Source organism: Pongo abelii, chromosome 5 (genome assembly GCF_028885655.2).
Source record: "Pongo abelii isolate AG06213 chromosome 5, NHGRI_mPonAbe1-v2.0_pri, whole genome shotgun sequence".
Classification (NCBI taxonomy): domain Eukaryota; kingdom Metazoa; phylum Chordata; class Mammalia; order Primates; family Hominidae; genus Pongo; species Pongo abelii.
This window is the reverse complement of record NC_071990.2, coordinates 138,113,632-138,138,936: the sequence shown is the minus strand read 5'-3', so window position 1 is coordinate 138,138,936 and position 25,305 is coordinate 138,113,632. Positions and strand designations below refer to the sequence as shown.

The following is a 25,305-nucleotide window of genomic DNA, read 5'->3' as shown; positions in this document are numbered from 1 at the left end:
CCCAAAGCCTTTCAGTGGTTTTATTCTCCTGGCAGTGTGAAATGCTTTAACAGCATCAAAAGCTGAATAACAAAAGGAAGATTTATTAGATGTGATAGACATAGATAGATGTTGATGCTAGTTATACACTGTTTCACTGATCTCCAGAATCAATGAAAAACAGGACTGAGTGGGTAAAAGAATCCACATGGCTTTTGGAGAAGCACTTCTATGAAATTAACTATGTAATCCCCACTGTATTTGTAACAGTTGTGAAAACATAAACACAGTATCTGCTTTATGTTGGGAGCATTTATTTGTTCATCCTTGAAGCTGCTTCTTAGAACTTCAGCCTGTTAATGCCATCTGATAAGATAAGGAATAATGCTCTTGGAAAAAAAATTTGATGTTTGAAATGTAGAATGAACTAATGTTTTGATCTTTTCTCCCCGTTTTTCCTTTTGTAGTATGACTATGAATATGATGAAAATGGTGACAGAGTCGTTTTAGGAAAAGGCACTTACGGGATAGTCTACGCAGGTCGGGACTTGAGCAATCAAGTCAGAATTGCTATTAAGGAAATCCCAGAGAGAGACAGCAGGTACAGTAATTGTAGCTACTAAAAGCTGTTCTATAGTACTTTGGGTTGTTCATAGTATTTTAGAAAATACTTGATGATATTCTAATGAATGAAACTGTGAAAACTTCATTGTGTGAATTAGCTCCTTCTGAGGTTTCGCTGCTGCATCATTCAGTGTTTGAAGTGCCAGACTGGTGGGGAAGAATGGGGCTTTCAAAGACTAGAAAAGAGAATGGCCCTGTGTGTGTTGGGCTCAGGTTGTCTTGGATAAAGGTGGATGTATTATGTGAATAGTTGAGGAATAAGCACTATCAGAAATGGTTTAGGTTGGAACCAGTTCTAGGTTCCAATCGGGCATGTGAGGAGCTTGGAAGTTGTCATTCCATCTTAACAAGTAGAAAGCTGAACAGACTGAAATCAGTGGCTCTTCTTGGATTCGTCAGTGAAGTTGCAAGGGAGGCAGCTGCCCCTGAAATTGGAGAGACTGGCAAACTGAGAGACTCATAACTTACTGAGCAGAAATCCATGATCTGCTCACCTCTGGGAACCAGTGCTGGGGTAGGAAAACTGAACTGTAACTGACGAATCTCTAGAGGCCCACTGTGAAGTCTGAGTTAAAAACTCCAGCGGGACCCAGTCACTGGGGGCTGGGGGTGAGGGTCACACTTTCATGAGTTTTGGAGCTTTACCAGGTCCTCACAGAGACTTGAGAGAAATCCCATTGTGCTTCTGGCAGCAAGAAAGGAAAAGTCACCATTTCTTTTTTTCTTTTCTTTTTTTTTTTTTTGAGATGGAGTCTTTCTCTGTCACCCAGGCTGGAGTTCAGTGGCATGATCTCGGCTCACTGCAAGCTCCACCTCCTGGGTCCATGCCATTCTCCTGCCTCGGCCTCCCAAGTAGCTGGGACTACAGGTGCCCGCCACCATGCCTGGCTAATTTTTTGTATTCTTAGTAGAGACGGGGTTTCACCGTGTTAACCAGGATGGTCTCGATCTCCTGACCTCGTGATCCGCCCGCCTCGGCCTCCCAAAGTGCTGGGATTACAGGCGTGAGCCACCACGCCCGGCAAAGTCACCATTTTTAAATATGCTGGAGCATTCTGTTCTTAACATGGTCTGTCCACAAGAGACTCTATTTTACCGGAGCCTAACCAAACTGGGGGAAGTGGAGTACCAAATTTAGCCCAACTCTAGCTGTCTTGTCTCACCTAAGGGGGCTAAAGCTATGGAGCACTTGTAAAATTCACAGCCCAGGGGCACTGGCTCACTAAAAGACTGAGACCTAATCATAGACCTGTAGAACTCTTCCCCTCCCTGACTGCTTCCCACCACATCACTAAAGGCCTATTTACTGCAGTACTTTCACCTAGGACAGCATGTCCACCTTTCTATAGAAAACTGTAAGGCATACTGAAAGACAAAAACCACAGTTTAAGCAACATAGTAAGTGTCAGAACCTGAACTAGACATGGCGGGGATATTAGAGTTATCAGAAGTGAATCGTATTCACATGCTTAGAGATTGTGCAGGAGCAGATGGTAATGTAAGCTCAGAGATGGAAATCCTAGGAATAATTTTTTAAGATGCTGGAGATCAAAAAGAGTAATAGAAGCGAAGAATGGCTTTGATGGCTTATTAGTAGACTGGACACAGTTAAAGAATCTCCGAGTTTGGGAATATATCAGTAGAAACTTTCAAAATTAAAAAAGCAAAGAGAAAAAAGACTGAAAAAAAAACTGGGACAATATCCAAGAACTGTGTGACAACTACAAAATGTATAATATATACATTTTTACCACCAAAAGTAATTAATGGCAAAAACCGCAATTACTTTTGCACCAACCTATACTTGAAGAAATGAGTTAAAACTCAGAAAGGTGGAATCTTTTTTCGGAACAAAAATATTGTTCAGGAAACTGAAGCACTCTGGTGATAGGATTATCTGTTGCTCACTGCTCTTGTGCTCTGCCTTATGGTTTATTTCTCCAACTAATAATTCTGTCTTCTCTCAACCTCATGATTTCTGCTGCCTTAGGGCTTCCCTTACATCTCTCTGTAAGGCAGAGCTCCTATAATTAGTGAAACACAGTTGTAGTGTATGATACACAGTTGTGGTGTATGATACACAGTTGTGTGTGTTGTGTATTCAAAGTCTGAAAGAGAGAGGATTGGATTATTTAATAGATGGTTATCATTATCCATATTTGGCCAGGCTTTAATGCTGGGCTACATCATGGGCTGATTCTGGCTGCCCTTGAGTCCACGTTCTGTGGCCGTGGTCATAGGCCCCGTGATCAGCCTTCCTTAGGAAAGACCCACCCCTGAGCTCCCCAGGTTACCTGTCTACCCCACATCTCCAGTTATAGATCTCAAAGGCATTTCAAGGTTAACATGACCAAAACTGAACCTGGATTTTTTTCCTTTTTTAACTTTTATTTTAGAACCAGGGGGTACATGCGCAGGTTTGTTACAAAAGAATATTGTGTGTTGCTTAGGTTTGGAGTACGAAGGAATCCATCAAATATACCTAGGTAGTGAGTGTATTACCCAATAGCAAACCTGGATTTTATTTTTATTTCCTTATTTTTTTAAGTCAGAGACTCACTCTGTCATTCAGGCTGGAGTACAGTGGCCCCATCCCAGCTCATTGCAACCTCCACCTCCCGAGTTCAAGCAATTCTCATGCTTCAGCCTCCCGAGTAGCTGGGATTACAGGCCTGTGTCATCATGCCCGGCTAATTTTTGTGTTTTTAGTAGAGACAGAGTTTTGCCGTGTTGGCCAGGCTGGTCTCGAACTCCTGCCCTCAAGTGATCTGCCCACCTCAGCCTCCCAAAGTGCTGGGATTACAGGCGTGAGCCACCACGCCAGGCTGTGAACCTGATTTTTATTCCCAAATGTACTCCCCCTAAAGTACTCCTTGTGTCATCAGTTACTGTCTCCCCATGCATCCAGCTGCTCAGGCTAACCTCAGGGATTCATTTGATTCCTCTCTTTCTCTTGCACTCCACATCTACTCCATCAGTAAGTCATACTGTTTGTTGTATCAGCCTCTGCAATATATTCTGAATCTCTCTACTCTTTCTGATCACCACAGCTGCACTTCTAATCTAAGCCTTCAGGCCTGTCGTCTGGACTCCCTTCTAGTCTCTGCAATCACCTCCTAGTTGGTCTCTGCTTTCACTCTTTCCTCCACTCCTAGTCCATCCGTCTTTGAGGAGTCACGGAGATCTTTCTGAAGTTAAAATCAAATCATGTAGTGATAATGATGTGTCAGTGAAGGTCCATCAGTTGTAACAAATGGACTACTCTGGTGGGGAATGTAGATAATGGGGGAGGTTGTGCATGTGTGGGAACCAGGAGTATGTGGGAAATCTCTGTACCTCCCTCTCAATTTTTCTGTGAACTTACGAACTGCTGTAAAAAATAACATCTATTTTTAAAAATCACATCACGTCACTACTGCCTAAAACCCTTCAGTGGATTCTTATTGCAACCAGCATGAAACCCAGAACCCTTACTTTGAATCACAAGGCCATAGGCGATCTGCTTCCTCTGTGGCCTCACTTCCACTCCCGCCACACTGGTGTCTCTCTATCGGGCATCCCAAGATCAACCCAGACCTTGGCAGGATTGCCTCATTTTCATCATTTAAGCTTTAATTCAAATGTCAAGCCCTCAGAGAGGTCTTCTCTGACTGCCCCAAACTGAAAAAGACACCCCCTCCCATGCAAGCACTGTGTCCGGTCCCAGCTCTTTATCCTTAGTGCGTAACTTTCACGCTGCCTCCAGTATGTCAGTCCAGAAGGAAAAGGAAAACAGAGCTTCCCAGAACTGCCCAGTGTACTTTCTCCTCTGTTGCACTCGCCCAAAATGCCTACCCCTACCTACAAGGAACTAGGAACTCCGGCTTTTTAGCCAGCCATTTGTTTCTCCAAACAAAATCGTAGAAAGAGGGAAGAATAGATATTAGGTAAGCAAACAGCTGTTGCTGCCTGCCGCATGTGTAGTTTCATTCAATTTCATATTTGTTTGGTGTCGTTCCAGAGTTTCCTCTTAGTTAATTCATGAGACATGATTATGGATTCTTATGAAACAGTAATAGAAATTACTCATTAAATACCTAGGTAATATATATAAAGTTGTCATCTTAAAATTTTTCTTTTAGTCCTATGCATCCTTAAGGAGCATATGTATAGATAGTGTAGACTTTGAAACAACATGAAATTTAACAAGGTCATCACTATCAAATTGCTGCAGCCAAATTCACTAACCTTTAGCCACAGCTCCTCTCTTCCCTCCTCCTGATGGATTTAGGTGAACATTTGGAAGAAACTCACTTTTAAAATCACCCTGTAGTTTAAGTTTATTCAAATGCTACTATACATACACAAAGCACACCAATACCAACAAGATGTTTCAGCTCCTGTTCTGTAACAATGCAGTTGGTATATGTGATTTGCACATGACAAGCCCTTAGCTTGAACAGCTGGTGCAGGGCATCTTCTTATTGACAATACAAAGAGATTGCAGACAAATCTATTATTGTGAAGATACAGCAAACAAAGTTGTTTCTATCCATGTAACCTGGAGGGGTGTGGATGTTCTGTTGAAAAAGATAGCAGTTACAGTTACAAAGCATAATTACAAAAGTAGTGTGATGTGAATAATGCATGATACAACCTGAGTGTACACTAAACTACCATCTGTAAAGAAGGATCAGAGCAATGGAAACAATTTCTCCTCTGTTTCCTTCATGTTCTAAAACCACTTTGTTAGAGAATCAAAGTGGTTGTAAGAGAGGAGGTAGATTTAGTATGCTCTCATCATCAACCCCAACTAGTTGTTAATCTCAGGTTGGCTTTCTCTTCTGATATTCTACATATCCTGAACTGGTTATTTTTATTTTATTTTATTTTTGAGATGGAGTTTCATTCTGTCGCCCAGGCTGGAGTGCAGTGGCGCGATCTCGGCTCACTGCAACCTCCGCCTCCTGGGTTCAAGTGATTCTCCTGCCTCAGCCTCCCAAGTAGCTGGAATTACAGGCACCTGCCACTATGCCCAGCTAATTTTTATATTTTTAGTAGAGACAGGGTTTCACCATGTGGCCAGGCTGGTCTTGAACTCCTGACCTCAAGTGATCTGCCCACCTTGGCCTCCCAAAGTGCTGGGATTACAGGAGTGAACCACTGCACCCGGCCGTGGACTGGTTATTTCTATGTCATTTTTCACCAAGCTGTATGTGAGAGACAACAGGGGAGCTTTTAAAAATACTGATGCTGAAGCTCTACTTCCAAAAATCCTGGGGTGGTCCTGGACAATTAGAAGCCCTCTAGGAGATGTAAATGTCCAGTCAAGGTTGGCAACCATTGGTCTAGATGGTTAGCAGTAGGGATTTGACTCAGAGGGGATGTCTGGAGATACCTATGGATTAATATTATGTCAAAACCAAAATATGTAAGTATCTCTGATTATCTAGGCCATTTCTTCTTTCCTTTGTTACAGGTAATTGAGAAGAAATATGATTTTCTTATAATTCTCATAGACAAGAATAATTTGTTGATGTGAACAAATTATAATTCCATCCTTGTTTAATGCTTGGCACTTACACTTAGTGAAAATGCTGGGTGTTTATAATATTCTTTATATTGGAGAAGAGTACTTGTCCTTAGCTAGGTTGGATTCTGACTATTATTGCAAATTTTGAGCTATCTCCTTAGTTTAAGTAATGAGGTAAGGATATTGCTTCTCCAGAGTCTTAAGTTTAAGCATTGATGTTTTGATTTTCAGTAGAGAATCAGGAGGTGGGAGTCTTTTGATTAATAAATAACTGAGGGCCCAGTATGGTGGTGCATGCCTGTAGTCTCAGCACTTTGGGGGGCTGAGGCTGGCGGATCACTTGAGCTCAGGAGTTTGAGACTAGCCTGGACAACATGGTAAAACAAAAAATACAAAAATTAGCTGGGCATGGTAGTGCATGCCTGTAGTCACAGCTACTCGGGAGGCTGAAATGGGAGCATTGCTTGAGCCTGGGAGGCTGAGGGTGCAGTGAGCTGTAATTGTGCCACTGCATTCCAGCCTGGGTGACAGAGAGAGACCCTGTCTCAAATCATCATCATCACCATCATCACCATCATCGTCATCATCATCATCATCATCATCATCATCATCGAGTTAGTCAGTTGTTTCAGATTTTTCTTTCTCTCTTAATTCTGTAGAATACAGAGGCACAGTATTTGCCACTAATCCATATCAAGAGCAGTTATAAGCCAGGTTTGTTGGCTCACGCCTGTAATCCCAGCCCTTTGGGAGGCTGAGGCGGGGAGAGGTGATCTGTGGTCAGGAGTTCGAAACTAGCCTGGCCAACATGGTGAAACTCCATCTCTACTAAAAATGCAAAAATTAGCCAGGCATGGTGGCAGGCACCTGTAATCCCAGCTACCTGGGAGGCTGAGGCAGGAGAATCACTTGAACTCAGGAGGCAGAGGTTGCAGCGAGCTGAGATCGCGCCATTGCACCCCAGCCTGGGCAACAAGAGTGAAACTCCATCTCAAAAAAAAAAAAAAGAGGAGCAGGTAGGAACCAACATCAAAGTGTTTTAACCCTCATGGAAGAAGCAACTTGTAAATACCCTTATAGTTGAGAGTCATTACCTAAGTATCTTATTGGTAACACTGTATATTGATATTTCTGGTGTTATCTCACTCAAGCAGTTATCAAAATGTTGTTGCTATCTCTAACTGGTATACTATTAAAGTGCTCATTTTAATACCTACCCTTCATAGTTCCTAAAGCAATTCTAAAGAAAAAAAGAATAATCGATCTAAAATACAAGTCTTTTGTTATTGTTATTGCTGTTGGCTGCTTTCTGGAAATATTACACAGATAATAAAAATTAATTTAAATTAAATGAATTTAAATGTTTATAAACTAATTGCTTTAGCTAAAGCACTTACTCTAAAAAGCTTATTGAAAATAGCATTATTCAATATTAACCAATGGATTTGTCAGTGTAAGATCTAAGGATTTCCTACATGTAGGACTGAAGCAAGTGTGAGACACCAGGTTTGCACTAATGTGAATTATTAGTGTATTTCACAGCTGTAGCCTCCATTATAGAAGATTATATATATTCAATTTAGATTATATATAGATCTATATCTCGAGGAATTGCTTTGAGTCTGTATTTATTGTTGCTGACACCCTACAATATTTAGCTTCTTAAGTAAAATTTGAGGCTACTGATTTGGACTGAGTTCCTGCACTAGGCTCCAGCAGACCAGCCTGTGGAACCATGCTAGGGCTCCACATCACCAAACCAAAACTAAGCAGTTTACTTATAAGATCTGACCTTCTGAAAAATCAGGAGACAGATGATAGCCAAATTCTCCAACAGGCCAGTTTTCAAAAAACAAAAACAAAACAGAGTCACAGGGACTGATCAAAAGGCACCCAGCCAACCTGAGCTGGCATGAAAAGAAGTCCCCTCTGCTTTAACCCCTGCAAGGGAAGTAACCTGAACTAACCTAACGTTAACCACTTGGTTTTTGCTCTGTGTTGTTTTTGTTCCTGCTCAAGCTACCTTAGGAAAGAAAACCCACTGTTTTGCCATGCCCAGTGGACCTCCTATTTTGATTGGATACTGCCTGGCTCATGAATCATGAATAAAAGCCAATTTGATTTTTAAAACTCAACTTGCTGAAATTATGTTCTTTGGCAAGCAGTACAATAATTACATTAGGGCTACATTAAATTCAGGGTGGTTAAGAGTCTATAAAGCTTTACAGTACTTCCAATAATCATCAAAAGTGTTGTTCTGCTTCAGAAATATAAAATAACTTTCATAATTTGAATCAGCAACATATATCAAGTACATAATTTTGAAGTCACACTTTCAATGTGGAGGCTTCATGAGGATTAGGTAAAAATCATGATATAATAGAATTAGTGGATACAGTAAGGTGAAGATTTTGACGCAAGGGGCTCAAAGAGATTTGACATATGAGTGGGTTTATGTTTGCTATTGAAGAATTGACGGGCCTTTCAGGAAGTTCTGGAATGTACATTATGCAAGTTTTGTCTTCCTGGGCAAGAGTCTCCTGATTAATAGTAAATTGTAATAGTAAAGTTTTATAGTCAATAATAAAATTGTGTTGATGAGGCCAGTGGAGTAGAAAGTCACGTTAATATGTTAATATGGAGAGTAAACTGTGTGGATGATTTCCGTTCTCCTGAGTTTGAATCTTAGCTCTGTCACTTACTAGCTTTGGGATCTTGAGCAAGTCAGTCATCCTCTCTGTGAATCAGTTTTCTCATCTGTAAAATGGGCATACCAATACTACCTTCTCATGGAAATGAATTAATGTATACAACTGGCTTAGTACCTGACACATTTTCCCTCAGATCCTACCACACCTTCAACCTTATAGAATTTACCTTAGGAGAAATAAAGGCCTTAAATGGTTGTTTTGGTTTTACATATGGACATATATTTGGCTGACATTTTCCATTTGTATTGTTTAAATTTATACAGTAAAGTCTGGCTACATAATTAACTCATTGACAATTGCATGTCTTTTAGATACTCTCAGCCCCTGCATGAAGAAATAGCATTGCATAAACACCTGAAGCACAAAAATATTGTCCAGTATCTGGGCTCTTTCAGTGAGAATGGTTTCATTAAAATCTTCATGGAGCAGGTCCCTGGAGGTAAGAGATATTTCTTTCTTTAAAAAGTGTGAATGTTTAGAGCCTCGAAGGGGAGTAAAATTGAATGGGATTTACTAGAGTACAGGTCTTAATCTGTCTAAACTGAAAGAAAAATTGGACATGTGACATTACCTCCCGTTTGTTAGGAGATGTCAACCATAAATGATGAGATTTAGAAAATATCCTAATGTATAGAATTTATTCCAGTGCAAAGCTTGAGGATAGCCACCCAGGAAACACAGACTCCAAAAGAATGGGCCAGTGTTCCAAAGTGAGGAAGTTCATGTTTCACTTATATAGGCTGAAGACTGACAGGGTGGCAACATCTTCTACACAAAGTCATTACATTTAAGTGGTCACAGCTTGCTGTATTCCAAGGCAGATTGTTTTAATCTTCCATAAGGAGGGGTCGTGGTCTCAAGGGATCTTTTCTTTGGCACCATTCGGTCTTTCCCAATCATTTACAGGACAAAAATGCGGAAGAGATTTAGCCTATAATTGCAGAATCAGAAGTTACAACTGAATGCTATACGACTCAGGCCACAAAGTCACATTCCTTAAATAATAATAAGGCTTAAATAATTCAAAGTTCCAGAAGCTTTACATGTGAATTATGTAATTTCACAGAGACAATACATGAATATGGGAACCATTTCAGTATCCGTCATCATGACTTGAATTAAAGTTAGCAATTGACATTGGCCTTTTACTTAGACATATTTGATTACAAGCATCTTTAGAGTAGGGATATTTGCAAATTCATGTTTGAGCCCGATATCCAGTATAGCTCCTGGGCCACTGTGAAGAACCAGTGACTGTTAGCTTAAATTACTGTTACATGGCCAGGCGCAGTGGCTCACGCCTGTAATCCCAGCACTTTGGGAGGCCGAGGCAGGTGGATCACGAGGTCAGGAGATAGAGACCATCCTGGCTAACACGGTAAAACCCTGTCTCTACTAAAAATACAAAAAAATTAGCTGGGTGTGGTGGCGGGCACCTGTAGTCCCAGCTACTTGGGAGGCTGAGGCAGGAGAATGGTGTGAACCCAGGAGGTGGAGCTTGCAGTGAGCCGAGATCGCACCACTGTGCTCCAGCCTGGGCAACAGAGCGAGACTTCGTCTCAAGAAAAAAAAATTGACTGTTACATTATTAATACGCTTTAAAGAGCTCATTTGAGTGAGGATTTATTTACTGTTCATCCCTACTTTACAGGAAGTCTTTCTGCTCTCCTTCGTTCCAAATGGGGTCCATTAAAAGACAATGAGCAAACAATTGGCTTTTATACAAAGCAAATACTGGAAGGATTAAAATATCTCCATGACAATCAGATAGTTCACCGAGACATAAAGGTAAGGTACACCAGCATTCATTTTCATGAGTTCTTTCTTTGCTGGGTTATTATTTTACTTGAAAAACTCATATTGTGTTATGAGTATTAATTTAGAATGGTGAATAAGTAAATCTTAGAAACAGCAGAAATATAAAATATTGTTCAACCCTGAATCAGTTATTTATGTTCATGTCTTAACGCTTCTGCTCAAGGAACAAACTGCTTAACTGTGTTCAGCCAACAAGATTGTGCTCCCACCACACAATGTTTCCTAGGAGCTCTGTGGTGTGGGATGCAGCTGTCTAAAGTTAAACAGGAGATGGCCCCTGGTCCTGAGGCACTTATACGCTGGTTAATCTTTGTATCCTTGCCCATAGTAGCTACTCAGTAAATACTTATTGAATCAATGGATGAATGGTTAGAAGAAAAAAAATTCCTTTTTTCTCACAAGTATCACATATTCATTGATTTAACTATGATTATAAGGTATAGATTCTCTAAAATAAGCTGAAATAATAACTTTACATTCTCTTTTTAAAAAGAAAATTCAGAACTAATACATTTTTTACAAAGTCTGGACTGTTGAAAATAAGTTAATATTAGTACCCTAAAATCAACCAAAAAGCCCATTTATCTATCATGTCCCTACATATTCCAGGAAAAGAAATAAAGAAACTAGAAAAGAAAGTAAAGTAACTGGAAAGTTATGAAAATCATAATTTAATTATACATACATCATTATATATCTGTAAATAGCAACAAGCTCTAACCAATTAGGAATCATATTTGATCTTGTGATCTGAGTAGCAGATTATGAAGAACTTATAACCACCCAATGAGTTCATGTTGCCCACTGACCAGATAGAGCTGATTTCTCAAGATGTAAGAATTGCAATTGAGAAAGAGTTTAATACACATAGAGATGGCCAAACAAAATATTGGATTTTATAATTATTCAAATCAGCTTCTCCAAAAATTTAGAGGCTAGGGTTTTTCAAGATAGTTTGGTGAGCAGGGGGCTAGGGTCTGGGTGGTTGGGGATGTAATTATAGGGGTGTGGAAAATGGTTCTTGTGTGTTGAGTCCACTTCTGGGTGGGGGCCACAGGACTGGTTGAGTCCAGAGTCACAGGTCTGGGTGATGCCATCTGATAGTCAGAAATGGAGAAGCCTGTAAAGACATCTCAAAAGGCCAGTCTTCGGTTCTACAATAGTGATGTCAATTGTAGGAGCAATTGGGGAAGTTGCAAATCTTGTGACCCCCAGAATAATGGGCTGATAATCATTTGACTGTGCCTACATCTTAGCGGACTTTAGGCCCCTCTCATCCTCCGAACCTGGTGGGCTTTCATTAATTTTACAAAGATAGTTTAGTTTTGGGGAAGGGCTATTATCAACTAAACTATAAATTAAATTTCTCCAAGTGAGCTTGGTCTACACCCTGGAATAACCAAGGGCAGTTTGGAAATTTAAGGCAAGATGGTGGTGGTTAGATCAGATCTCTTTTACTGTCATAATTTTCTCACTGTTATAATTTTTGCAAAGGCAGTCGGTTTCAAACTGATAATATGTAAACGAAAAATAGTGTCAAGAATGCACTATTGAGATAAACCATTAATGAAGAATACAGAATTAATGTCGTTGGTAGCTGTAAGGACACCTTTTTTTTTTTTTTAAATTGGACTTAACCAAGTCAACAACAGACAGTGTCTGAAGAAAGATAACAATTGTGATTAAAGTCCTCTGTTCTCTAGGGTGACAATGTGTTGATTAATACCTACAGTGGTGTTCTCAAGATCTCTGACTTCGGGACGTCAAAGAGGCTTGCTGGCATAAACCCCTGTACTGAAACTTTTACTGGTATGTTTTTGCCATGATGATACAGATCTTATGTAATTAAAGAAATAATTGCTGAGTTTGAGCACAATGTGAGAGAGAGAGAAATTCAGTTGGTGTTCTCACACACAGTAATGTTGGTATCTTTTTTCTTTTCTTTCTTTTTTTTTTTTTTTGAGACAGGGTCTTGCCCTGTCACCTAGGCTGGAATGCAGTGGTGTGATCACCTGTCACTGCAGCCTCAAACTCCCAGGCTCAAGCAATCCTCCCACCTCAGCCTCCTGAGTAGCTGGGACTACAGGCATGCGCCACCACGCCCAGCTAATTTTTTTGTATTTTTGATGGAGACAAGGTTTCACCATGTTGCCCAGGCTGGTCTCAAACTCCTGGGCTCAAGTGATGTACCTGTGGCCTCCAAAAGTGTTGGGATTACAGGCGTGAGCCACTGCGCCTGGCCAATGTTGGTATCTTTTGATGCTCACTGAAAAATATGTTACAGAATTTGATTTGGCCCTTTTCTCTTCCTGTATTTGTATGACTTGCTTAGTTAGTCTCCTGCTTAATGCCACTGCAGATTTTTTTTTTTTTTAAATTGTCAACTTGTTACTTGTTTTTCTTTTCATGTAATTACTTCTTTCCTGGTTGGCCTACAATAACTCTAGCAAGATTTTTTTTATTATTATTATTAAACGTTTCCTTGGCCCAACCTCTCTGTGATTCTTACTCATACCCTAATCATTTCCCATATGGACGATGAATTCCCTCTTTTACTGTTTACTCTCTGTGGTTGACTCCCCTACTCCACAATATAAATAACCGTAGGATTTCAATTCAGAAGAGGAAGTGACTCACCAACTCAGAAGAAGGGAGGGAGAGAGCTTTCCTGAGAAGTTAGGCAACGCAGCCACTGAGCTGCCTCTGGTGCAAAGTACTGGGAGGGTGGAGACCAAGTGATTTCCAAAAAGGTAACAATAGCCAAGAGGAAGCTCAGACTCAAGAGATTCATGACTGCCCAACAGTTATAGGGAGGGTGTGTGAGATTTCAAGCCTGATCTCCACTTAGTTCTTATCACTCCATCATGCTGATTCTCATGAAGTGTTAAGTTCTTCTTATAGAGAGAAATTTAGCAGGAAAAAAAAAAGGGTGAGGGGAAGGGAAGAGAAAAAGATCATGAATAATCTTTGGTCTAATATGAAGCAACATGGCCCCATCTCAATTCTGTGAGGTAGGTGGGAGTACCTCCATTTTGTAGATGAGGAAATTACCTGGGAGAGAAGTGACATTGCAGTCAGAAGTCACAGCAGTGTGTACCAGATAGAACTCAAGATTTGTTTTTTGTTTTTGTTTTTGTTTTTTTTGAGACTAGGTCCTGCTATGTTGCCCAGGCTGGTCTTGAACTCCTGGGTTTAAGCAGTCCACCCACCGCACTCTCCTAAGTATCTAGGATGTCATGCCTGGCAAAACTCAGTTTTTTTGTTTTTGTTTTTTCTTTTGAGGTGGGGTCTCGCTCTGTGACCCAGGCTGAAGTACAGTGGTGTAATCTCTGCTCACTGTGACCTCCCCCACCCCAGGCTCAAGTGATTCTCCTACCTCAGCCTCCCTAGTAGCTGGGACCATAGGCATGCACCTCCATGCCTGGCTAATTTTTTGTATTTTTGGTAGAGACAGGGTTTCACCATATTGCCAAGGCTGGTCTCAAACTCCTGACCTCAAGTGATCCACCTGCCTTGGACTCCCAAAGTGCTGGGATTACATGTGTGAACCCCTACGCCTAGCCAGAACTCAGCTTTTGTATCTACTGTTTGCTCTTTGCTTTTGCCTTCTGGCTCTAGTCTATCTTTCTCTGTACCTTCCTGCAGGAGGAGAGAGAGACATTCTGTGTGAGTTTTTTCCCTAGAGCATTCAGTCAGCAATACCCCTGGCCCAGCTCCCACCTCAAGGCAATGGATATTTTAGGGTACAGAATTAAACACATTTTGAATATATTTTTTTGAAAAACCTAAATTCTGACTTATTAATAACTTCAAATGGCTTTACATTTCTTTCCTCATACTCTTAACTTGGCAAGCAGCAGTTTCAGTGCTGTCAAGAGTCAGTAACTTCTGAGAGGAAAATCCCTCGTTTCACACACTTTGTGGGACAGGATGTTAACACAATATCTTCTGCTACTAATCTGGGGAACATCTTTTTTGTAAAATCTCCAAAGGAATTGTAGGAAAGCAGTCCTCACAGAGCCCTTTGCTTGGACCTCTTCCACTGGTGTCACGTAAGAGTGACGTGTGTCACTAACATGCATAGATCTGTCCCCAGCACCGGTCCCGAGGGCCCTGTACATCGTAGGCTTCAAACGTGAACTTGGTGGTCACCAAGTCCCAAGTGCTTAGTCCCAGGTGCTCAGTCAATAAATCACCTCTTGGTGATTTTGATGAGGGAAAAGGCAGCAGTGATCACCATTTATGGAGTGCTTACTGTATTACCTAGCTCTGCACTAAGTGCTTTACGTATGTTGTTTTATCGAAATTCATACATCAGCTTTAATCATTAGGTATCATTATCCCAGTTTGTGGTGAGAAAATGAAGGTTCAAAGAGGTTGAATAACTTGCCCGAGGTCACAGAGCTAGTTAGTAATAGAGCTGAGACTCAAGCAAGACTTAACAGGCCAAAGGGAATTAATTATCTTCTCCCAAACCTGTTCCCGGCACACTCTTCTGTCTCAGTTGGCGGCCACTCCCGACATAGTGTTATCCAGGGCGCTTCTCTTTTCTCACACTCCAACCCAGTCCATCCACGAAGGCTTCAAAACATGTCCAACATTGGGCCGGTTCTCACCGCCTCTGCTACTGCCACTCTCATCGCTCACCTGCATTTTCGGTGGCTTCCCCAACTGTGCTCCTGCTTCACTTTTGCCCCCTACTGTCTACTCTCAGCACTGCGGCCAGAGTGATCCCTCTGAAACATAAACCAAGTCCTATTGCTCAGAGCCCTCAGTGGCTTTCTTTTTTTTGTTGTTCAGGGTAAACAAATGTCAAAACCCTTATAGTGGGGGACAAGGCTCTGACCTGATTCGGAGTCTGTTCCTCTTCAGACCCCATTTCCTACTCTTCTTCTGTTATTTACTCAGAGCCAGAAACGTGGACCTTCCTGCATTTCCTCCATGACAGCAGGCAGGGTCCCGTCACAGGGCCTTTGCACAGGCTTTTCCTCTTGCCGCTACCCCAGCTGTCTGCATGGGTAACTTTCTTACCTTCTTTCAGTCTCAACGCAAATGTCACCTCTGCAGTGAGACCAACCATGAACATCTTATTTACCATGGCAACCTTCCTGCTGATCCTCTTCACTCGGGCCTATATTTTTTTGGTCATAACATGTCACTTTCTAACATGCTGTATAACTTACTTACTATGCTGATAATTTATCATCTGGCTTCTACTGCAAAAACATAAGCCCAGGTATTTCTGTCTATTTTTTCCTCTGCTGTATTCGAAGTGCCTAGAACAGTGCCTGGCCCATAGTAGGCCCTCAATGTGGATCTGTTAAATGAATGAATGAATGAAATATGACATTAGAGTTTAATTAACCACTAAGCTGTACCACCTCCCTGGGTAGTTGCAGCAGCAAAGAAATTCTACAATAGATATTTCAAAGCAATTTTTTTAAAAAAAACCTTAGAATGCAGATACGTGAGGTATGAGTTTTAGAGCAAATACTCTCATTGATTTTCCTTAAGCCAATGTTCAGGTTGGCTTTCATCTTCATTATCCAGCTTCGTAAATTGCTTTGTTTAAAATATTATGTGTCATGTATTTGTGGAGTAAAAAGAGGAGCAGATAAGAACACATGACTCAACCTGTTTTTCTGGCACTTGCTCAGTGGGGGATAATTAAACACAATTGGCAGATTGTTATCTGACAAATCAAATATTGCATAATTTGTTGTTGACATTACTTGAATTGTCCAATTTACGATGTTTAAAAATCAAAATTTTCCAAATTTTGATCCACTATAATTCCTACTTAGCTATTAGTGCAACTTAAATTCTCTCATTAATTCTATTCTAGGCCCCGAGACAACAAAAGGGGGTGGTAGGCTTCAATGCATTTTCGAAAAGACCATTTGAGCTTATTTAAATCATACAAAATTATCACTTGGGGAAAAGCTACAAATGAAGAGAAATCATACCAATTTTGTAGTAAGGGTGGGCGAGCGTCTTTGGGGAGCGTGGTTGCCTTGTCTTTGGCCAGCGTGGTTGCCTTGTCTTTGGCCAGGTGAAAGCCTTTCTGAGAGCAGACGTGCAGTTGTATGTGAGCATGAACTACTGCTATGCAGTGATAAGGTCTACAGGATAAACCTAGAAAGACGGCAAGGCAATACGTAACAAAAATGATACACTTTTATTTTTGTAAACAATAGTCCATTTCTCACCTATGATAGTGGTTTTCAGAGGAACAGTTTGCAGGAATTTTACACAATTGTTTTCACCTAAAACCATGCGTGAGGCATTCTTAAAAGGTGTCATCTGTATTTATCAAGATGTCTGTCACTTTGGTTATGAATCAGAAAATCTGAAGCAGTTATTTTGGCAAACACCTCATGATTTGAAGTGATTCAACATGGCACCTTGGATGAGTTCTTGTTTGCTGACTATATTATTTGTATATCAGAAGCAGGGTATGTGGTGATATGTTTCTATTCATGCTCCTGACTCATTGCTAGACTTTAGGAAACCACTTTATGGGGTATTCGAAGTTCAAATCCAGCCTCTCATTTGGGTTAATGAGGTAATTGTACTTGAGTGTTTACTTGGGGTATACTAGGCCAGAAGCAGACTAAGGGCTCGTGGCCCCCTCCACTTAATTCTTTCCATTATACCGCACTCTACACCTCTCTGATTCCACGCAGACTTAAAGCTCTTCCCTTTTTCATTTTGTTTTTTTTGTTTTTGTTTTTGTTTTTTTTTTTTGAGACAGAGTCTCACTCCGTTGCCCAGGCTGGAGTGCAGTGGCGTGATCTCGGCTCACCGCAACCTCCGCCTCCTGGGTTCAAGTGATTCTCCTGCCTCAGCCTCCTGAGTAGCTGGGATTATAGGCGCCTGCCACCATGCCCGGCTAATTTTTGTATTTTTAGTAGAGACAGGGTTTCACCATGTTTGCCAGGCTGGTCTCAAACTCCTGACCTCGTGATCCGTCTGCCTTGGCCTCCCAAAATGCTGGGATTACAGGCATGAGCCACCACGCCCAGCCTTCATTTTATTCTTAGTCACTGTATCTGATTATGTGTCTGTATGGATGGCTCATGGCCTGTCTTTGATCTCTTAAACCTGTTAGTCCATGGACCACAGACAGCAGCAGGAGTCGTGAATATTTAGATTACAGAATAGGGCACACCAGAAATTTATTTGCATTAATTTTCACAATGGCTTTCAGAATCTTTATGCTGTCATGATTAAGAAATAAGAATGAAAACAGAAGAGTTAAAGCATTCAATTTAGGAACTGAAAAATAGAGAGAGAGCTAAGGAAATGGATGAATGAACTACATTCTCTTCTGGAAAAGATTAGAAGTATACATAATAACAGTCTTCATGCATTTGAAGACATGTGCGCTGATGTCATTGTTCTCAAAAGACTAATTGTTAAAAGTTTCTAAGAGGCCCAATGAAATGATGCCTCACTTATACTCCACTGTCTAGGGAATGAGAGCGTACCTATTCATAACCAGTAATATGGGTAAAGTATTTTTATGTCACTGATGAAATCCATTATAAAAACTGCTATTTCCACTGTTATTAATAGCAGAGAAAACTGGAACTCACAAACGATATTAGGACTTGAATCATGTTTTTACAGTTGTCTCATTTCTGTTGAAAAATTCTGTTGAAAAACTGTCATTAGATACCCTTCTGTTTTATCTTTTTAAAATGGAAATGTGTTTGAATTGTTTCCAGGTACCCTCCAGTATATGGCACCAGAAATAATAGATAAAGGACCAAGAGGCTACGGAAAAGCAGCGGACATCTGGTCTCTGGGCTGTACAATCATTGAAATGGCCACAGGAAAACCCCCATTTTATGAACTGGGAGAACCACAAGCAGCTATGTTCAAGGTCACACTTCATTTCTCTTAAAAACAAATGGATAAAGCTTTTTATAGCTATTGGATGTTCTGTGTGTGTGTGTCATTTTTTTTAGATAAAGGGAGCTAAGTAAACACAACTGAGAACACATTAAAGGTCAAGAAGATTCTCGGTTAGAGCCAGCGCTGGTGCCTCACACAGTGGATCTCTCTGTGCCTTAGTTTTCTCAGCTATAAAGTGAGATTCAATGTAACTTCCATCGACCACATTTTAACAACGCAGTATAAATAACACATGACTATACTGAAGATGATTTAAGCCCTTTGGGAAACAGTCTGAAAATTTTCCATGGAGGAAGATAGAACAACATTTTTTTTTAATCCATTTAGGAATTAAACCAAAATTAATAATTTCCTTTACTTCTCTACCATAATAGTTTGAAGCCTTCATTTTTTTAAAAAAGAGCATAATTACCATTTTAAGTAAATCAATCTTATTCTCATATACCTACTCCTCTAGCTTGTTAATTTGCCCATCAGTAACTCCTATAGGAGGAGGAAGAAGCCCCACCTTTTGCAGTAGGAGGTACCTGATAATAGAAATAGGCTCATGACAGCACAAGTGCCAGCATTTTGAGATCTGGGGACTGAGCATGGCTATGACCTGTATCTTGAATCCCTGCAGTCCTCCCCTGCCAGACTGCCAGGCCAACAGGAAGTTTGAAATGGAAACATGCTTCCCAAGTAGTAAAACTCACACATCTGCTACTTTGTAAGGCAGAGGACTTAAAAAAAAAAAATTTATTTATTTATTTATTTTTTGTGCTCCCCTGTGGGATCCAAGGCAAAGGACTTTTTCTTTTCTTTTTTTCTTTTTTTTTTTTTTGTGGAGACAGAGTCTCGATCTATCACCCAGGCTGGAGTGCAGTGGCGTGATCTCGGCTCACTGCAACCTCCGTCTCCTGAGTTCAAGCAATTCTCATGCCTCAGCCTCCTGAATAGCTGGGATTGCAGGCACACACCACCACACCCAGCTAATTTTTTATATTTTAGTACAGACGGGGCTTCACCATGCTGCCCAGGCTGGTCTCAAACTCCTGAGCTCAGGCCCTCTGCCTGCCTTGGCCTCCCAAAGTGCTAGGATTACAGGCGTGGGCCAAGCGTTCGGCCCGAGAGGACTTTTGATGGTAATTGTTATTCCTCTCCCTGCTGCAGACCATGTTTCTAGCCCTTATTCCATCTGTGCATAGCCTCTTGTGAGGGGCCATGTGTTGTTACAGACCTTCTGCTTTTGTGCAAAGCTTGGCTTTATGCTTGAAGACAATCTGATAGGACACTGCTGGTATAAAAATGAGTATGTGACCAAACCTCAAAGAGCAATGACAGGTGCCAAGAGAGGTGCCTTTCTTGCCATGAGTGGATGTCTTTCTCTTCTTGGCCAGTCTTTCAGGTTTTCTCCAGTGTCTAGGACTTATCTGAAATGCTGCTTTATAATTCACGAATGCAATGATTATTATACCATGTGTTTTTTTGTCACATTAGGCCAGTCTAAGCTGTGCACAGGAAGTTGCTATCTTAGAGATATGACATAGACTGTGGGACCAGTTTACGGTGTTTGAATCCAGGCTCCAACATGGTCAAGATATTTGAGACTTCGAGCAAATTATTTAACCTGCTTGTGCCTCAGTTTCCTCATCTATAAAATAAGGATAAAAATAGTACCTGTCAGCCAAGCGTGGTGGCTCACACCTGTAATCCCAGCACTTTGGGAGGCCGAGGCGGGCAGATCACCTGAGTCCAGGAGTTCAAGACCAGCGTGGCCAACATGGTGAAACCTCGTCTCTACTAAAAAAAAAAAAAATTAGGGGGGCACAGTGGCAGGCACCTGTAATCCCAGCTACTCGGGAGGCTGAGGCAAGAGAATCACTTGAACTGGGGAGGTGGAGGTTGCAGTGAGTCAAGATTGCACCACTGCACTCCAACCTAGGCAACAAAATGAGACTCCATCTTAAAAAAAAAAAAGTGCCTGTATAATAACAGCTTTTTGAGGAGTGTATGAGGTAAAATGTACCAAGCACTTAGAACTGTGTCTGACACATAGTATAGACTATATAATTCTTACAAATAATTATATATTGTTTATATTACAATGAATTTACATAAGCTATATAAGAACAAAAGGATTTCCTTTGAAAATTTGCTCTGTACTAAAATGAAAATACCATTAATTTTTTTTAGAATAGCAATAAGAAGTAAATTCTAATTGTTATAAAAATACTGTTTGTTTAATTTTAAAGTGCTTTTAAATGTCTCTTTTAATGTAGGTGATTTGAGACAGGGAAGATATTCACAAATCATGTAATAGGGAAAAGAACATAGACTTTACTCCAGACAGTTCAGGTTAAAATCCCAGATCTCCTTTTTCTTAACCATGTTACCTCATCCTTTCTAAGCCTTATTTTCCTCATTGGTGTAACAAGGAAAATATTTAATTCACTGGGTTGTTGGAAGGATTTGATGAGATTCATAAGTGGAGAAACCCCAGCACAATGCCCAGCACTTAGCTATTGTGAGCAACTCAGTGTTCTCAGCTCAGTGGCTGAGCATGGTGGCTCGTGGCTGTAATCCCAGCACTCTGGGAGGCCGAGGTGGGTGGATTGCTTGAGCCCAGGAGTTTGGACCAGCCTGTGCAACATGGCAAAACCCCGTCTCTACAAAAAGTACAAAAAATTAGCCAGGCGTGGTGGCATATGCCTGTAGTCCGAGCTACCTCAGGGGGCTGAGGTGAAAGGATCACTTGAGCCTGGGAGGTCAAGACTGCAGTGAGCTGAGATTGCACCACTCTGCACTCCAGTCTGGGTGACAGAGTGAGATCGTGCCTCAAGAAAAAAAGAAATAAAAATAAAGATCCTTTTGTGTGCCAGTATACCAATATGTTCTAAAGCTTTGAAGGACTAAATTATTACTTCATAGTGCTGCCTACTGTCTTCAACTAATTATTCTGCCTGTGCCGTTGGTAAAGGTGCCAAGGCACTCTGTCCATCTTCTCTAACCTGCAGCAAACACATCTTATCTCCCTTTGAGAAAAGCCATAAGTTTGTGTTCTGTGATAAAGGATCTTGTTGCATTGGGGGGTCAAGTTATGGAAGCTGGAGTTCAGGTGCTGAGATGTTCACTCAGAAGACACATTGCACTTTTTATATTTATGTCTTAGGTGGGAATGTTTAAAGTTCACCCTGAGATCCCAGAGTCCATGTCTGCAGAAGCCAAGGCATTCATACTGAAATGTTTTGAACCAGATCCTGACAAGAGAGCCTGTGCTAACGACTTGCTTGTTGATGAGTTTTTAAAAGTTTCAAGCAAAAAGAAAAAGACACAACCTAAACTTTCAGGTATGTGGTTGCATTGAAGAGGATATAGTCTGAGTCCTTCAATCCTAAGCTTTTAAGATGGAAGAATTTTCTGGAAGTAAACTGACCTGTTTACAGATATCACTGGAAATTGGTATAAATATTAGCACAGTGTTCTCAGGCATTTGGTTCCAGTATCAGGGAGCTGTGTTCCATCAATTTCACAAGTTCTGGGACCTCATACATAATAGTCTTCAATCACATAGTTAGTAGGTAGTTAATATGTCACCATCTATGTCACTCTAACATTGTGGATACTAAGATTCAAGTGTAAGAGGGGTTAAATTTAGCCTTTTAGAGCTGAAACCCCAGATTATCACAAATGGGCCTACAGAGCCGTTATAGAGCTGTTGAATTTCCAAGCCCTGTAGGTAAAAGTTTCTTTTAAGGCAGTAGAAAATACCTATTGCCTCTTAGGGTATATACTTCTGAATAATTACACACAAAAAAAGGAAAGAAGGAAAAAAAAAAAGAGAGAGCAAAGATTGCCAGCTATAAATAAAACAGCAGTGTAATAATGTAAGTACATTATGTTTTTGCAATAATTGTCTATAACTCAGAAAAAAAAAAGTAAAGGTTCCAATTGTTCTTGGCATTTTTTGGTGTTTATATTGGATGAGAATGGGCAGATTAAATGTTTGGAAAGGACATTGACCCCATTTCAGGCATTCACTTTTTGTTGATTTCTCAGTTTAACAGCAAACCCAGCACATGCTTATTCATGGCTGTTTGCTTTTCTTTCCACAGCTCTTTCAGCTGGATCAAATGGTGAGTTTGTTATTACTTTGCCCATTGAGCCGAGACCTGGTGTCTCGTATGATAAACTCCAGACTTCCCATCAAGTAGCCTCATGCTCTGCTCCTGGTTTACATGGGGGGAAAGGAGGGTGCGGTACTAGATACTATAAGGATGTGTGCAGCTGCAAGCCCGGCTGGGCTTATTCCTTTGCAAATCCTTCATCTTTCTCTTTCATGAGTGGGGATGGCTTAAATTTTTTCTCCCTAAAAGCAAGATGGTGACTGTGTTTTTGACAGCTTCAATTTGAGTGAAGTAAATGCTTCTTTATCTAGGAGCCAGTTGACTACCTAATGTATTTCTTGTGGAAAATGTAAATGCCAGATAGCTTCCTTTGTCATCTTTGGGGTGATACATTCTATTTTTAGTGGCTAGGAGTTATTGTGCCTTTGTTTTCTAATGTTGGCTTTTGCGGATCATAACTAGGAAGGTAGAGAAAGTAGATTTACTCTAAGAAGAGCCATTAAAGCATTTCAAAGAATAATAAAGAAACGAACATGAGGCTGGGCGCAGTGGTTCACGCCTATAATCTTAGCACTTTGGGAGGCCAAGGTGGTCAGATTGCTTGAGCTCAGGAATTCGATAGCAGCCTGGGCAATATGGTGAGACCCCATCTCTACTAAAAATACAGAAAAATAGCTGGGTGCGGTGGTGCATGCCTATGGTCCCAGCTACTCGGGAGGCTGAGGTGGGAGGATCGCTTGAGACTGGGGTGGTGGAGGTTGTAGTGAGCCGTGATTATACCACTGCACTCCAGCCTGGGTGACAGAGCGAGACCCTGTCTCAAAAAAAAAAAAAAAAGTTAACAGCATGGTGTTGGATTTTCCTAAGTTGGATGTATGGTTGATCAAACAGTTCAGGAGGCTTAATGTTCATTGTGCATGGGTTCTGCAGGCCAAGGGCAGGTTTTTGCAGCTTCCTCTGATACCCCAAAGCCAGTCAGCCCAGAGTAGAGGCCTGTTAATTGGGGTTTCCTGGGTACAGCCTCTCTACTTTTTCTTCTTCCATTTCTTCCATTCTGAGAATCTGGGGAAACTCAGAAGAAGACAGGCACACCCTTGTACCTCTTTTCTCCACAGACAGCGTGGGCTCCAGAAGGCAGCCTTGCATTGTCACAAAGTCAGCCCTGCAGCGCTTGGCAACCTTCTGACCAGCCTGCTTCTGGTGTCCTAAAATGGGCACTGACTTCAGCATTACACAGAAGTGGGTTCTGATCCCACTGACCCACTTTCTAAATATGGGACATGCATATTTCTTCTGTCATTCTGTGCTGGTAACATTACCTACTTCACAGATTTGGTTCTGAGAATAAAATAAAATAATATCCTAAAAGAGCCTTGGAGCCGTGCCTGGAAGTTTAATCCATGATTGTTTTATCCCTTCCACATGGCTTGGTTTTTGTTCGCAGGAAATAGTTTCCCATCACACACACGCATTTAACTTCTGTGAACCCAACTATACACACTCGGCAAGAGCGTGCATGTACGAGAGAGAGAGAGATCATTTAAGTGGACGGTTCCACATCTTCTCAGTGACTATGTACCTTGGAGTGAGCGAGAGATGGAAGGTGTAAACCTGCTGAACTCTAGTCAGTCAGGTTCCCGCTGCCCTTTCGCCCTTCTTGCTCACACGTGGACTTGGGCCTAGAAAAAGGGGCAGTCCCCAGTTCCCTGCATGATTAAACTGTTCAGACTCTCAGCTAAAACAATATCATTACATGGATGATGTGCCTGCTCGCTCTCCTTCCTAGGAGAGCAGGACAGATGTGCTAACCAAATTAGGAGCTAAAATCCACGCCCCCACCCCCCGCCCTTTTTTTTTTTGAGACGGAGTCCTAGGCTGGAGTGCAGTGGCACAGTCTCAGCTCACTGCAGCCTCTGCCTCCCAGGCTCAAGCAATCCTGCCACCTCACCCTCCTGAGTAGCTGGGACTGTAGGTGCCCACTACCACGCCCAGCTAATTTTTGTATTTTTAGTAAAGATGGGGTTTCGCCATGTTGGCCAGGCTGGTCTGGAACTCCTGGCCTCAAGTGATCTGCCCACCTCGGCCTCCCAAAGTGCTGGGATTACATGTGCCACCATGCCTTGCCTAAAATCTCATCTGATTGTTCCCAGGTATTATAGGAAATGGCATGCCTCATGTTAATCGAAACAATGACCTATTAGCTGGTCTTACTCTCCTTCTAGATGAGTACAAGATACAGGCCTCTTCCTTCCCCAGGTACTTTCTATAGGCTGTATATGTGTTTCTGTCCAGAGCACAGGCCCATCTCTCAAGGTTCTCTACCTCCCATAACTGCACTTGGCTTCCCCTCAAGAGGGGAGTAAGAGGGTGGTGACAATGAGACCCCCTTCCCCTTTAGAGAGAGACATGACTTGTCTCATCCTGACTGCTCTCCCATGGCCACACACAGACCCAGAGATTTAAGTAATTCACGTTAGCTTAAATATTAATTGTACGGTTATGGTGTGCACAGGAAATGTGCTAGGCCCTGAATGTATAAGGATGATAAAGACAGAGTTCCTGATTTTAAAGAGCCGTTGACCTTATAGGAGAGAAACACTGGAAAAAATCATCTCCACCATAGTAGAGTTTAGTC

The 25,305-nt window shown here is 41.3% G+C and overlaps 1 protein-coding gene and 1 long non-coding RNA gene across 7 annotated transcripts in view; one reads left to right on the top strand and one right to left on the bottom strand.

Annotated features, from left to right (window-relative positions):
- Nucleotides 1–25,305, top strand: part of MAP3K5 (mitogen-activated protein kinase kinase kinase 5) — a 235,900-nt gene that overhangs the window by 169,984 nt on the left and 40,611 nt on the right. For all 5 annotated transcript variants that reach the window (XM_054558204.1, XM_009242284.4, XM_054558203.2 and 2 more), the window contains 7 exons: nucleotides 447–580; nucleotides 9,138–9,265; nucleotides 10,478–10,614; nucleotides 12,348–12,453; nucleotides 18,375–18,532; nucleotides 21,716–21,893; nucleotides 22,659–22,679. In XM_054558204.1, the coding sequence (XP_054414179.1) occupies nucleotides 447–580; nucleotides 9,138–9,265; nucleotides 10,478–10,614; nucleotides 12,348–12,453; nucleotides 18,375–18,532; nucleotides 21,716–21,893; nucleotides 22,659–22,679 (862 nt within the window). The remainder of the gene's footprint in view (nucleotides 1–446; nucleotides 581–9,137; nucleotides 9,266–10,477; nucleotides 10,615–12,347; nucleotides 12,454–18,374; nucleotides 18,533–21,715; nucleotides 21,894–22,658; nucleotides 22,680–25,305) is intronic.
- Nucleotides 4,684–25,305, bottom strand: part of LOC129060078 (uncharacterized) — a 68,117-nt gene continuing 47,495 nt past the window's right edge. Inside the window, exons 2-5 of one of the 2 annotated variants that reach the window (XR_008526469.1) lie at nucleotides 16,611–16,779; nucleotides 13,282–13,535; nucleotides 9,398–9,757; nucleotides 4,684–5,162 (exon numbers count right to left, since the gene is read on the bottom strand). This is a non-coding gene — a long non-coding RNA (uncharacterized LOC129060078). Of the gene's footprint in view, nucleotides 5,163–9,397; nucleotides 9,758–13,281; nucleotides 13,539–16,610; nucleotides 16,780–25,305 lie in introns of both variants that reach the window. The other variant, XR_008526468.1, reaches the window with a different exon arrangement.